At 47.2% G+C, this 15,243-nt stretch overlaps 1 protein-coding gene across 2 annotated transcripts; it reads right to left on the bottom strand.

Moving 5' to 3' along the window:
- Positions 1 to 878: 878 nt before the first annotated feature.
- Positions 879 to 15,239, bottom strand: NFS1 (NFS1 cysteine desulfurase). 2 transcript variants are annotated; one of them, XM_040981558.1, is made up of 13 exons: positions 15,106 to 15,239; positions 14,616 to 14,725; positions 13,946 to 14,062; positions 13,319 to 13,402; positions 10,772 to 10,924; positions 7,728 to 7,821; positions 6,939 to 7,073; positions 5,022 to 5,179; positions 4,546 to 4,651; positions 4,384 to 4,465; positions 3,687 to 3,770; positions 2,449 to 2,538; positions 879 to 1,558 (listed from the first exon to the last, which is right to left on the bottom strand). In XM_040981558.1, the coding sequence occupies exons 1-13, from the start codon at positions 15,200 to 15,202 to the stop codon at positions 1,495 to 1,497; spliced, it is 1,374 nt and encodes a 457-aa protein (XP_040837492.1). In that variant the 5' UTR covers positions 15,203 to 15,239; the 3' UTR covers positions 879 to 1,494. The 2 variants fall into 2 exon arrangements, with proteins under 2 accessions (XP_040837492.1, XP_040837493.1); XM_040981559.1 differs by lacking the exon at positions 10,772 to 10,924.
- Positions 15,240 to 15,243: the final 4 nt, after the last annotated feature.

The raw sequence follows: 15,243 nt of genomic DNA, 5'->3' as shown, positions 1-15,243 counted from the left end.
CACGCAAATGGAAGCCAGATTGAGTTCTGGGCTCCAAGTATCAGGCTGGTCCAGCTCAGCTCTGGCTGTTGCAGGGATTTGAGAGTGGGCTGGTGAACAGCAAATCTCCATGTCTAGCTCTCTGTGCATTTGTTTCACTGCCTTTCAAATAATATATATAAGAGTGTGTGTGTGTGTGTGTGCGTGCACACTCATGGATTTACTTATTTATTAAGACTCATTTATTTATTTTTATTGGAAAGTCAGATATATAGAGAGCAAGAGAGACAGAGAGGAAGACCTTCCATCCGTTGATTCACACCCCAAGTGGCCACAACAGCCAGAGCTGCGATGATCCAAAGCCAGTAGCCTGGAATATTCTCCGGAACCTCCCATTCAGGTGCAGGGTTCCAAGGCTTTGGGCCATTCTCAACTGCTTTCCCAGGAAACAAGTAGGGAGCTGGATACGGGACATGGGAATTAGACTTGGAGCCCATATGGGATCCTGGCACATTCAAAGCTAGGACTTTAGGTGGTAGGCTACCACGCAGAACCCGAATCATTTTATTTTATTTGAAAAATTTATATAGAGAGGTGAGATAAACAGATCTTCCATCCACTGGATAAACTTCCTAAATGTACACAACAGTCACAGCTGAGCCAGTCTGAAACCAGCAGCCTGAAGCTTCTTCTAGGTCTCCCATGTGATGCAGAAGCCCAAGCACCTGGGCCACTTCTTGCTCCTTTCCCAGGTGTGATGTCATGATCGCACGATATTAACCCATCACACCATGAGCCAACTGAGTCACCTGTGGAAACCGAATGGGAGAGAATTCTTGTTCTTGGCTTCTCAGAGTAATTTTCCCTTCACCCTCTGCTTCTCACAGAGTAACAGTAAATACAACAAAGGGAGTTTATTTCTCCAGTTTCAAAATTAAGGAAAAAACACAAATTATTTCAGTGATTGGGTAGGATCATAAAGATTTCTGGTTCCATTGGGTCAAAAGAAAATGAGGAAGATGGGAAAAGAAGGAAGAGATGCCATCTCACAAATCCACTGTTTGGTCTACAGTGAATATGAACATATATCCTTTGGAGCTATGGAAAATTTTAAATTGAAGCAGTCAATTCAGCTTACTGTTGAAGGAGCCAATCCAGTTGAGCAGCAGAAAGAGACCACTTGCCAAAGAGCATCAGGGTCCCTAAACAAACACCCAACTCTGGTACCCTGGCATTCCCCACCTGGACTGTCCAGCAGCAATATCATAGCAAATGTCTGCACTGCCTCAGGAGAAGAACATCCACACAGTCTATGACCACAGAACTCCTGAAGACAATTGGAGAGCTAATGCTGCATTAACTTTCCTTGTGTTTCTGTCATGGAGGTGAAAGAGATGCTGACATCAGTATATCAATGTTGTCATCACCATGGCACACTGACTGGATGCACAAGGTGCCTGGCTGTACATGGGTGAAACAGGAGGGGCAGGCCAGTACAAATTCAGATCCAATCTTCTAGTGTTGGGTCCACTTGATGCTCTTGAGGTCGATGCCATCCTGCACCATCTCCCACAGAGGGCTGCCAAAGAGAAGAGTCAAGGAATGAATGAAAATTTACAAGGGAGAAAACACTGGCTCGAAGAACTTGACCAGTGCTGCGTCAATCTGAATCCAGGAGGCAGGAACCACTTCCGGGTCTCCCATGTGGGTGCAGGGTCCCAAAGCCTTGGGTCGTCCTCCACTGCCTTCCCAGGCCACAAGCAGGGAGGTGGATGGGAAGCAGGGCTGCTGGAATTAAAACTGGTACCCATATGGGATCTGGTGCGTGCAAGGCGAGGACTTTAACAGCTAGGCTATCATGCCAGGCCCCATCCTTTAGATTTTAAAAATGCATTCTCATATTCTAAAATGAAGAAACCAAGGTGGAGATAAACTCTATTGCTCTGTGGAATCTCTAATTCCTAAATGGAAGTACTCTCAAATTTTAGTTTCTAACAATGTGTACACAGAACTGACGGAAGGAGCTGCTTGCCTGTGGCCTGGGACAGCAGTAGAGGACAGTGCAAAGCCTGGGAACCCTGCAGCTGTGTGGGAGATTCAGAATCTCTTGATTCTTGGCTGGAAATAAAACAGATGATGGAAGGAAAGTGACAATCTGATTTCTTCCAAAGTGTCTCTGATGGGGGCCTGCGTGGGGAAGCGTTGGGATAAGCTTTGATTTGAGGCACTGAGTGCCAATTTCTTCCCTACTTGTGAACCAGGTGCCTGGTAATGCATCTGGGAATGGAGGAGTGTGAGACACAGATATGATTTTAGACTCCAGCCTTCTGCATGACCCGGCCATGACATGGTGCCCACTGCAGGGGACAGAGGAGACTTGTCTCTCACTCTTTGTCGGTAACTTTGCCTTTGAAATAAATTCAGCAGAACTTAAAAATGACAAAAAGTCTCTGATATAAGAGGGTGTACCTCATTTCTCGAAGTCGTTTTACATGATGAATGCACTTCTCCGCTGTGAAGTCCACTTCCTCCTCTGTGGTGAAGCGGCCAATGCCAAACCTGAAACAGTCCCAGGGGAGGAGCTCTGTCAGCACCCTGGGTCGGGGTAAATTCAGACAGCCAACACTTCTGGAGGGCCCACAACATTAAAGAAACAGAAGGAACCTGTTACTGCCCAGTGTGTCAGAGTTTCTCAGAATGTGGTCTAGGGACCATCAACATTAGATTCACCCGACAGGAAATTTCCTACTTTCCTTTGGACCTATTGAACCCAAACGCTGGAGAGTGGTCATTGTGTTCAAGGAGTAGGTGGCAGAGAAAAGAGGTCCCTTGACCACAGGAAGGGAAAGGTAGATGTCCAAAAATCCATCTGGGGTGAAGCCCCAGGAAACAACTGGTTATAATGGCTGCAGCAGCCTGTCCTAAGAGTAAGTGCTCCATGGGAAGGATTAAGAAAGCCAGAGCAGTGTTGCTTATATATATATATACACAGTGCCATCATTTGAATATTTAGAAAGCAAATACATTTCATTGACAGGAACTAAATACTGTTTGTGATGTTTTTACCATGGTAAATTCCACCTATTGCCTATACTTTTCTGAGCTGTCCCACATGCCAGTACTCTGTCTCTTCTATGGTTCCTATATGTGTGCTATGAAAGCATAGTATCTAAAATTTGAGGCTCACATACTGTCACCTCCACAAACTTGCCTAGTGACATCAATCCAGTCTGAGAGTCAATGCTCCAAAAACTTTCATAAAGAATCAAGAAAAAGGGCCTGGCACAATGGCTCAATTGGTTAATCCTTCCCCTTAAAGTGGCAAGAACGCATATAGGTGCCAATTCGTATCCCGGCTGTTCAACTTCCCATCCAGCTCCCTGATTGTTGCCTGGGAAAGCAATGTAGGATGGCCCAAAGCCTTGGGACTCTGCAACTGCATGGCAGACCTGGAAGGAGCTTTTCACTGCTGGCTTTAGACTGGCTCAGCTCTGGCTTTTGAGGCCATTTAAGAGTGAACAAACAGATGGAAGATCTTTGTCTCTCTTTTTCTCTGTAAATCTGCCTTTCTAATAAAAATAAATCAATGTTAAGGGGGGAAAAAAAGAATCCAGAGGAAGTAAAGAATGAGAATGAAGAAGCTTGTAACAGGAGATGAAATGCATTCAAAGATGCCTTCCATGATTGTGGCTGTTGTAATGCCTCACCTGATGGAAGAGTGTGCCAAGTCCTCATCAGTGCCAATCGCTCTGAGGACGTAAGAAGGCTCCAGGGATGCAGAGGTGCAGGCACTAAGGAGAGACAAATTCCTGGCTTAGTTCATCATTAACATCAGCACCCAGCTATAAGCCTACAGTTCCACTGCTCTGTCCCAGTGCCTGGTGTTCTTCCACAGAAACACAGGACATCAACTATTCACATAGAGTTACAGGGCCTGATGCTGCCCTGCACATCCTAGGGCATGAACCTGACACCTTTGGTCTCTGGATGCAAACCTCCGGGAACAGGACACTGCCAAAATGAGATTCAGCATCAGTTAGGGCAGTAGGAATTACATTTGACAAAAACAGGCAACAGAGGGACCATATGCCCACTCCCTTGGAACAAAATATACCTTCTGGACAACCCTGGAGAGAGCCACTAGACCTTTAGAGACCTTGGAACACTTCAGTTCTGGAGGCATAGAAGAGAACTGCTGGTGTTAACACCAGAGAAAACACAGCCTTACTCATTCCATGAGTTCATAAAAGGCACAAAAATGCCCCAGGAGCCCTCCCTGGGTGGCACATGTCACCTGTGCAAAGCCACTTCAAAGTGACCATTACCCTTCATTCAGGAACTCTTACACCGTGAACTGAGGAGCCATGTGTCAGCCCCATCTGTTCACTTCCCAAGCCAACTCACCTGCCTGAGGATAAGGCAACGTCTTTAAGTGCCATAAGCAGACTCTCCCCTTCCACATATGCAAAAGAAAGGTTGATGCAGCCTACAGGGGAGAAAAGCTGTGAGAGGGATTGCAGAGCCCCAGTTCCTTCTAGAATAGGGATAGAAGGCGCACATCTATACCGGGATAATGGTGCTCAGGGTCTCCGTTCATCACCACATCAGGAAGGCTCTTCATTATCTTCTGCGTCAGCCGTTCTGCTAACTTGGAGATGTGCTGATGGTCGTACTAAACAACAGATAAGGCAGACTAAGCACACTGGTTCCCAAAGACACAATGACTAAGAAACCTTTTTCCACCCAGCAGTGACCGTGCCCACTTATCTTCCTATGTATCCAGGGAGATCCGTGTTCCCAGAAGCGAGCAGGGCAGCTAGACTGTGAAAGGCACACAATTGTAAACACAGCTAACTGCCCTTAAAGGGTCGTGGAGTTTGGCTCTGTAACACCAACTATGAACAAAGTGCCAATAACCATTAGGACAAAGAAGGATTTTCTTCAACTTCCTCTTCAGGGAGCGATCAATCATTTAAGGATCACTTTAAATAAGAGTCCCAGCACAGGGGAAAAAGTGATGGGAGCAAACGCTCTCCCCATACCTCCATCTCTTGCTGTGCCACTTCACACGCAGCCCCAAGCCCCACCACCAGTGGTGTGGGCACTGTCCCGGACCTCATACCACGCTCCTGTCCTCCTCCACTTTGCAGGGCCTCCACACGTACGCGGGGCCGGCGGCGGATGTAGATGGCACCAACCCCTAGGGAACAAAGTTATTTACAACATAGAAGAAAAACAGAAGACACAGATGAAATGAAGGACCATTGCCCAAAGCTGCCAATATCTTATCTCAACTTTCTGTAGGCTTGAAATTTTTCTAATGAAAAAATCTGAAGAAAAAGAATATCAGTAATAAATCAATAATTAATTTTAAGGTTTTTGTTTTGTTTTGTTGCATTTTATTAATTTGAAAGGCAAAGTTACAGAGAGACAGATAGAAAGTGAAAAATCTTTCATCCCCAGGTTCATTCCCCAAATGGCCACAACCACCAGGAGCCAGGAGCTTATTGCAGATCTCCAGGGCAGTGTAGGGACCAAGCACTTGGGCTTGTGTGAGACCTGGCAAAGTTTCCTAGGGTCAACCTGAACAAGCCTCAGCCATGGCAAACATCTAAAGAAAAAACTAGTAGATGGAAGATGTATTTACTTTCCATCTCTCTATCATTCTACTTTCAAATCTCACTAAAACAAAACAAAACAAAACAAAAAACAAAAAACACAGATATATGTATGAAATACCTAACCAAGTCAGCACTCTAATTAAAGATAGAATGCATCTGGGTTGTTTTTTATTTTTGTTTTTCTAATAATAGTTCATAAAACAATCTCTCACCAAATCTAGGAAGCCCTAGAATAAGCCAACTTCATCATACAGGCCACAGCTGTCCCACCATCACCACAGGGATATGACGCACCTTGCAGACACCGCATGTCATCGGACATCAATGAAAAAGGGCCCTTTTGGGTCCGGTGGAGTGCCCTAGTGGATAAAGTCTTTGCCTTACACTCACTGGAATCCCATATGGGTACTGATTTTAATCCCAATAGCCTCATTTCCCATCCAGCTCCCTGCTTGTGACCTGGGAAAGCAGTTGAGGATGGCCCAAAGCCTTGGGACCCTGCACCCATGTGGGAGATCCGGAACAGGCTCTGGGCTCCTGAATCCAGGCTTCATATTAGCTCAGTCCAGGCTGTTGCAGCCACTTGGGGAGTGAATCCACAGACAGAAAATCTTCCTCCGTCTCTCTTCCTCTCTGCATATCTGACTTTACAATAAAAATTAAAATAAAAACGGGGCCCTTCCTCCACAGACAGAGAAATTATTTATTTTTTTATGGCTACCTCCACAGAGGGTCACAATCTCTCCCTAGGGTTTAGGACGAGGGATCAGATCTCAAGCCTGCAAACATTCCTGGGCCCAGAGGACCAGCCAGCAATCCTACAGACCAACAGGAGAACCGACTCCTGAGTCTGCAACAGACACATACCTGTACAATCCATCACTAAGGTCAAGCCAGACTGAGAGAACAAAGGACTCAAAAACTGTTGCCCTGCCCATCCTCTTGAAGCAGACAAGATGGCTGTGCCTATGTGATGAAATCTGATTCTACAAAGCTTGTTCCCCAACCAGACTGACAGCTACATGTCTTCTAAGAATTTTTTTTTTTTAAACAGAAGCTCAAGAAGAATGCCCTGTTATCTACACAGTAACTGCTTGGACCAGCGCCCATATGGGATCCCAGGCATGCAAGGCTAGGACTTTAGCTGCTAGGCCATGGCGCCGGGCCCTGAATGTGCAATTATTTTTGAAACTTTTGTTTGAAACCTGCATTTGGCAAGGAACTGTGAAAATACACCTTCCTTTAACAGTGATGATAATACTAAATGACTCTAAGGAACATCTGCCAAATGGTTTTCTGGGAGATGCAGAAAGAGAAAAGTATAAGAAGCACTGGTACCTTTGGGACCATAGATTTTGTGACCGCTGATGCTCATGAGATCGATTTTCATGTCACTGACATCAAGTGGAATTTTTCCAACTGCCTGGGCTGCATCGGTATGGAAATACACCTTTCTGGAGCTGCAAATCCTCCCTAGAAAAACAACAGCACATGTGGCCAAGTCGCCCAGCAGCAGTGCCACAATGCCCAGGACCTGTCCCTACTCACATGACATGACCTTTCTGAGGATTCCATTAACCCTTTCCTTACTCTGCCCTCTCTCTCACTCTCTCCAATGGGATGAATAGATGAATGGCAAAGTAGCAAATTCAAACATGCCTTGATGACTGTTTCCATTTCTTTTTGTTTTGCCCCTGACGTTCTAATGCATAAAATTCTTAGGATCTCAGCAACAGCAGCCTTTTCCTATATGCCATCCATTACTATTTAGATCTTTTTCTTATTTATTTAAAATAAACAAAGATTTAACAGATTTTTTTTTGCTAACATATCTGAAGAGATTATAGGGCAATCTCTAAGTAGGGATAATAAAGACATATTCTAAATACAGAGAAAAGAGGCTAAGGAATTTTGTTATTTGCTGCAACTGCAATGAAATGAAAAAAAAAATAGGGTACTAAACACAGTTTGTGCCACTTCCAATGTCCTTCAACAAGGTATACGAACTCTTTCCCTTGATTTTCTTATAGCAGTCTACAAATTGTTACCTATAGTTCCCAGTCTATTCGTGTTCTCTCACACAGACCCACTGTTTCACCAGAATCAAGGATAACCTGTGATTCTTACCTATCTCTGCAATAGGCTGCTTCACTCCAATCTCATTGTTGACAGTCATGACTGAGACCAGGCTGGTATCTGGCTGGATGGCGGCCTCCAATTCCTAAGAGTAAGGAGTAAGAGACTACACAGTGCCATCAAGGTCTCTCCTGACACAGAACATAGGCAAACTCACTCTTGAAAAGAGCCCATCACTGGGACAGACACAGTGGCTCAATTGGCTAATCTTCCACCTCCAAGGGCCAGCACCCCAAATGGGCTACGGTTTGTATCCTGACAGCTCCACTTTCCATCCAGCTACGTACTGATCACTTCATTTTGCTTATCACAGCCGTTATGGCAACTGTCCTCCAGGCCTCCGTGAGCCCGTCTTGTGTTTCTACTTTATGTTCTAAGTCTTGCCACTCTAGCCCCTCTCTGCAGAAGTGCCGACACCCAAGCTTTGTGCCAGCTTTCTCTTGCCCTAGACCAGCCATCCTTCCTGCGGCCTCTCATCATCAGTCTGATCCTCCAGGGCCTCTTCATCCTAGGGCTTGTCACTTTCTGTGTCACCCAGAGACACCCCACCCACCTCCCAGGGCCTCTGAGCATTCGCCCCAGCCCCTTTCTCAGGGCACCAGCAAGCACCTCATTTCTATGCCCGGCAAGTGACTCAAGAACCAAGCTCTCTTCCTGCCCTGACTCCAGCGACAATGGCGGACTATACACACATAGGAGGAAGGAAAGTTCAATGCCATTCAGCTCCTTGCCCCCAACAGAAAATTAGTAAAACCTACTCTGACCTTCAGCCTTGGGCTTCCCCTTTGCTGATATGATTAGAAGCCATGAGTCTCTTGTCACAGGCTTTCCTGTGCCTCCGATGGCTGAATTCCACAGCCATCTAGAGCAGTGATGTGGGATGGACACCTGCCCCAGGATCACTCCCTGAAGGCCTAAACACTTGATGCTGCCTATACCAGGCCTCCCACCCTTCCTCTTTTGGGGTCAAGTTCCCAGTCCACTCCATCTAGCCTACTGAGCAGCCCCAGGGACAGCTGCAGGAACTAAGACAAAGAGCCCCAGGAATTAAGATAGGCAGTGGAGTTTAATTTCTACAAGGCCATGATGTCCAGGTGTGCATGGTGTCCAGCGCTGTGGCACCTGTCATAAGCTGGCTGTAGTAACCTCATCAGGGGGTACCTCCACACAGGGCACCCTCCATGCTCCAGCTACCAATGTGTCCCTAGCCTGGGCCAACTGACAAACTAGATGATGTCACCAGTACAGAGGAAAGGTGGGGTAGACAACAGTGTCATCAACAGGGTAGCCTGTGTCTCCAGATTAGAAAAACCTATCACAGGGCTCCTGGCTGCATCCCCACTGAGTGCTGGACCTACCTCTAGAAGGTCAAGGTTTTAGCACAGCCACAGGGGTGCAAATGGGTCCTGTCTTTCTGTAGGAGCCCCACGAGACAATTGCATGCAGCTGCTGGGGGCTGCAGGGAGCAGGACCCTCATGACCTTGCAGCAGCCGGTTTAGGTGGACATTATAACAGAGGCCTACCACAGGTAAGATCAGGTGCACTAGGTGGCAGGGCACAGTGTCCCTAGGTGGTCCAAGAGGCCCTTTCCCAAGTGCAGCCAGGGGCCCCATTTGGTCTTGCTGTAGTCCTTGCTCAGCACATGTTGTCGGGAGGATCAGGCCAGACAGGGTATCAAGTCTCCCCAAGGCTGAGTTGGATGGCCTCTGGGACTCCTTCATCTTCTGCTTGACCTCAGGGCCCTGTAGTTATGGCATGCCCATCCTCCAAGGCCTGGTCGAAACAGAGGAGGCAGAAGCCTGGGGGCCTGCGTGCAGTCCCTAGCTTTAGGAGGCCTCCTATAGGAGAGTGTTCCACTTCTGTTGGCATCATTCCCTCTAAATGTGACAAGAGCACAGACAATACAGAATGACAGTGCCCTGATCAATGGCATTTTGGAGATCCACAAGCCTTTTTACGCAACTGAGACCAATATGCATGTAAAGTTGGCAGTGAAAAAAGGAGATGGCACCTAGTAGGAGGAGCAGAGAAAGGCAGGGGGAATAAACTTTGCTTCCAGGGGTTGGTACAATGGCTCAGTGAAAGTGAGACAAAGAAAACTAACCAACTGCTAGTTCATTTTCCAAATACCTCCAAAGCCAACGTAGGGCTACGATAAAGCCAAGAGCCAGAAATTCCTTCCAGATGTCTGATGTGTCAAGGAATCAAATACTTGAGCCATCATCTAATTTCTATCAAAGCACACATTAACAGCAAGTTAGCATCAGAAGCAGAACCTGGACTTGAACCCAAGCACTCAGATATAGAGTGTGGCATCCCAAGCAACATCCTAATCCCTACAACCAACACTCATCCAACAGGAAGACAAACATAGGAAAGGAAATAAAAGATGAATAGTTCATTAAGGGGACAGCGAGGAACGGCTCAAGCTAGAACTGGACAGGAAATGTGAAGGTTAGTGTGCTTTAGATAAGAGGTCTTATGAAGGGGCTGGTCTGAAGCAGTAGTTTATAACTCAGGCGTTGTATGAGACCACCATTACCCTAGTAGCAAAACCAAAGCACAAGAAAGCTGTAGATCAATATGTCAAAATGAAGGGCTGGCGCAACAGCATAGAAGGATAAGCGGCTGTCTGAAACACCAGCATGCCACACGGACACACAAGGAAATGGGCCAAAATGGAGTAAGAAGTAAAATTCTTCCTCTTTTTCAAAGGACTTAGAGGCATCAGCCCAGGGAAGGAGGTCAGTTTTGTCCTGGTGAGTGTGAGTCCCTCAAATCCTGTATATGTGCAGAACAGTTACACACATTAAGAAAACATCAATAAAGCTGAGAAACAAGGCTCCCTAGAAAACAGTAATACACACTCCAGGGGGAACATGACCTTGTTCTAGGACATCTCTGTTTCTCTACCCCCATTCCCACCACCATCCATTAGCTACAGTCCAGGTTCAAGGTGAGCTGGGAAAGACAGACATACAGATTAAAGCTAGGTTCTTGCTGTTTTGTCCTTCCTGACCACAGCTACTCTTACCTGCAGGTCGATGATCCCACTCTTCTGCACAGGGAGGTAGGTGACCTTAAAGCCCTCGGCTTCAAGGGAACGGCACGAGTCCAAGACACACTTGTGCTCCGTTTGGGTGGTGATCAAGTGCTTTTTCCGTGACCTGTAGAATCGGGCCACTCCCTGGAAATGGGAGGTGATAGGAGGAAGAACACAGAGTGAGCAACGAGCCATGACTTCAACTCCATCTCCTGGCTCAGTATCGGCTCAGCTCCAGCCATTGCAGGGAAGATCACTCTATCTCTCTTTCTCTCTATATCAAATACAAATATAAATAAATATACGCATATATATGCCTTTCAAAAATTATATACTTATTACAATAATAATATTTAGGCAAATGTATGTTTACAAATTTGAGAAATATGTAACAAATGGTTAACAGAAGTGATCTCTTTGTGAATAAATTAAGGAATTCTGCTCCACTTTGTTTGAATAGTTATGATTCATTCAGACACCAATTCAAACAGTAACTTGATGTGACAAGTAATTTTCTAGGTGACAGGATAATAGCAGTAAACCAAACAACATAATGAGTAGATGTCACTTTTTTTTTTTTTTTAAAGATTTAGTTATTTATTTGGAAAGCAGAGTTACACAGAGATTGGAGACAGAGGTCTTCCATCAACTGGGTGAGTCCCCACATGGCTATAACGGCTGGGAGTGAGCCAGGCCAAAACCCAGGAGCTCGGAACTTCTCCTTCGTCTGCTGTAAGGATGCCAGGGCCCATGTCCTTAAGCCATCTTCCACTGATTTTCCAGGTACAGAGGCAGGGACAGGACCAGAGGAAGAACATCTGGAACTCAAACTAGTACCCATATGAGATGCCAGTCCTGAAGGCAGTAAGCCAACCAAGCGCTGGCCCCTACCATCAATCCTTGACCTCTAGGTTTGGGAGCTAGGGAAAAGTCAAAACCAAATATTTCCAAAGTTTTAAGTGCTCCCAGCCCACCTGATCCTTGGAGGAATCTGCACTCTGACTTTGTGGTCTCTGAAGTATAAAGGATACCTTTTTACTAACGGATTTAGGGAGGGAACTAATCTTGGGAGTCTGTCTAGTGCCTCCTGTACTCAGATCAAGGCCAGAGAAAACAAAAGCAGCAGCAAAGTGCTGAGATACTGGAAAGAAAGGGTGAGTCTCCATTGAAGCTTCACTAAATACCATTTCTCAGAGCCTTGGCACTTACTCAACAGCCTGGCATTGAGACCCAGTCAAACATGCTTATGTTCCATGAAACCTAATACTGGAATTTTACATGTGTAAAAACCAACGATCTGATGTTCCAAGGACAGAATGACTCAGCCAGAATATGTGCCAAAACGAATACCTACAGAGAACGCAACATCAAGCATTTAAAAATGAAGAAATTTGGGCCTGGCGTTGTGGCCTAGCAGTTAAAGTCCTCGTGTTGAACACACCAGGATCCCATATGGGCACGGGTTCTAATTCCGGTAGCCCTGCTTCCCATCCAGCTCCCTGCTTGTGGCCTGGGAATGCAGTCAAGGACAGCCCAATGCTTTGAGACCCTGCACCTGTGTGGGAGACCTGGAGGAGGTTCCTGGCTCCTGGCTCAGGATCAGGACAGCACCGGCCGTTGCGCTCACGTGGGGAGTGAATCATCGGACATTGAAATAAAAATAAATAAATAAATCTTATATAAAAAAAAAAGAAGCTGCTGAATCCCAGCTTCCAACCAATGTGTCTCCATACACTGCAGCTAACTGGGGCCATTCAGGCCAACTGGGGTATAAAACAACAGATGGAAGATCTCTGTTATCAAATAAACAAATCTTTAAAAACGAATCAAAAAAACCTGTTACAGAATTGATCAGAAAGAAGAGGGAAGGGCTGCACTATGGCACAGCTGGTTAAGCCAGTGCCTGCAACACAGGCATCCTATAGAGCAATGGTTTGAGTCCCAGGTGCCCTGTTTCCAACCAAATCCCTGCTAATGCATGTAAGAAACCAAGTAAGATGGCCCAGGCGCTTGAGCTCCTGCCAAATGTAAGTGACTTGAATGGAGTTTGAGGCTACTAGCCTTCACCTGGGCCAGCCATGTTCATTGGGAATGAACCAGAGAAGGGAATATATTTGCTCCTTTCTCTGAAACTCTACCTTTCTCTGAAACTCTACCTTTCAAATACATAACTAAATAAGTTTCAAAAAGAAACAAAAAGCTAAGATGAGGGAAGCCCCAAAATCGTGTATAGGAGAAACACGTGCAAATACAAGTGATTCTGGACCTCCTTAGAGACTTCAGTCACCACTATCAACTTTCTGAAGTTGCTGCCATCTAAGAAACTAGGGCTGAAACTCACACCCCTCCTAGCCAACCACTTTGCCGAATTCAAGCCAACAGTCTTAAAATACACTGCCAAGGACAGAAGGAAGCAATAAATCAGGAGCGTCTTCCTGTCACAAGAATATGGGGCAGAAAGCTATGAAAAAAGCCTACACATGAGCCTACACAAGGCAGAGGCCAGTCCAGATCCACTGTCAGTTACCTTTCTCTCACCTTGATGGCTATGTTGTTGGATTCAGTAGCGCCACTAGTGAAAATGATCTCCCGAGGGTCAGCCCCAATGAGCGATGCTACTTGCTGCAAACCAGAAACAGACACATAACATCAGCGTCCAGCCCAGAACCACAGCTACAGATATAGCTGGCTCAGAGCTCGAAGCAGGGAGAGCCCCATGGCTGCTCACCAGCAGGCCTGGAAGACAGTCTGTGCCTGCCAAAGTCTGTGACAGCCTGGATCCCAGCCTTGCTTCCAACCCCCAACAAAATACCACTGTTTTTTCTAAAAATGTATTTCCAGAGCTCCCATAGGTACAAGTCCTATGTTCACCACCCACTCTTCCAATATGGTCTCATTTCACCCACCACAAAAGCCCTAGGGAATTGGTACCAGTGTGATATCCACTGCACATGTGGGAAACTGAAGTTTAGAGAAACAAGCTCAAGGCCAGTTAGCTAGAAATCAGGGGAAAAAAGCAAATGACTGCAAACAAGGTGCAGTCTATATCTCTTCCAGGACGAACTCAAAGCTATTTCTGCGTCTGCCAACTCCTAGCAAGCAGGAAACACTTCCCACAGGCCACTAAACCTGAGCTCAACCCCTTCCAGACACTTCTGTATTCACCTGGCGAGCTCGTTCCATGGCTGCCTCGCTCTCCCAGCCGTAAGCGTGTGTCCGCGAGTGGGGATTCCCATAATAGTTGACCAGATAAGGAAGCATGGCATCCAGCACTCGGGGGTCCTAGGCATAAGACAACAGAGCCCTCCAGTTGTTCCCTCAAGTCCTTCATGTGCATCACACCTGCCAACCAGTCAGACACAGCCTGAGCCTTCATCCATCCTTCATCTCCTCTAAATAACCAAATATGACTGTAATACACTCCCGCCTTCCATTCAAGGGTTGTACCATCTTTCTCTACCAAGAGTCTTGTGATGTCAGGAAGGGCTGGAAGATGATAGGACTGGGACAGCCCACAGAGATGCAGATGCTCATCCAGGACGCCAAGTGCTCATAATGTGCATGATCTAACATTTAGTGACCCAATCTTTCCTGATCACTGGGTGGTGCTCCCTCCAGCGAACTTGAACCCTCCTGGGGATGGGTGATTTCATTAAGTTCACCACTCACCAGCTAGTGAAGGCAGGAGAAGGTAAGCCTCCGGACAGCTGGCTGGCTGCTTGCCCCCACAAGATCTGCCTTCCACCTGAACCCAGCGGCTTCTGGGGACTGTCACCTCTACTCCACACTTCCCACCGCGGACCTTCAGGCAAAGGCTGCCTGTCGGTGTTCTTACCAGTGGAGTTGTAGCCTGAACATCCATGTAGAGAGGCCGTAGCGCCGCCTCAGCGCGCGTAGCAGGTGCTGTCTCTGAGGGAACATGCGACTGAGGAGCCTGGTCAGGAACTGCCGGGAAACAACAGGCGCAGGGGCCAAGTAAGAGGACATCCGAGACGACCAGAGAGGGACATAAGGGAAAAGGGGAGACTGGGTCCTGCAGGAAGACACTGGGGCCATCTTCACAACTGCCAGGTGAGATCGCCTTCCAGAGGCTGTGGTGGGACAGGAGGCTCGAACCCTGAGTGGTCTGGAAGGACCAGGCTCCAAAGAGGTCTGAGCCTGGGGGGCGGGACAGCGGTCGCCCTGAGCCGGGCGGAGGGGAGACCACAAGAAAGGCAAAAGCTGTGCGCTGTGGGGCCGGCCCGGGACGTTCGAGAATATCAAACTGCCTAATGGACCGCAGGGTCGAAAGGGTGCCCCAATTAAGGGCGCGAGCAGGAGCGTACCGCGCAGGCGCAGCTCGCGAAAGGGCCCGGCAGGCCTGGCTCCCTTAGCAGTGTTCCCCGCCAGGCCCGCCCGCCTCCAAGCGGATCGCAGCAGCATGGTCGCGGTGGCCGAGTCCACCTCCGGCAGCCGCCGCCGTC

The sequence above is a fragment of the Ochotona curzoniae genome, unplaced genomic scaffold (genome assembly GCF_017591425.1).
Source record: "Ochotona curzoniae isolate NIBS_2020 unplaced genomic scaffold, NIBS_Ocur_1.0 contig_3520, whole genome shotgun sequence".
In the NCBI taxonomy this organism is placed as follows: Eukaryota; Metazoa; Chordata; class Mammalia; order Lagomorpha; family Ochotonidae; genus Ochotona; species Ochotona curzoniae.
The sequence above is the reverse complement of the archived record's forward strand: the minus strand, read 5'-3'. Positions and strand labels throughout refer to the sequence as shown.

Excerpts from the sequence above, each read along its gene's own strand:
- NFS1 (XM_040981558.1), bottom strand. The coding sequence starts at position 15,202 with ATGCTGCTGCGATCCGCTTGGAGGCGGGCGGGCCTGGCGGGGAACACT. Across the intron at positions 14,063-14,615 it reads TTCAGGCTACAACTCCACTG|GACCCCCGAGTGCTGGATGC; the intron begins GTAAGAACACCG and ends TCTTATGCCTAG. Across the intron at positions 13,403-13,945 it reads CCATGGAACGAGCTCGCCAG|CAAGTAGCATCGCTCATTGG; the intron begins GTGAATACAGAA and ends TCTGGTTTGCAG.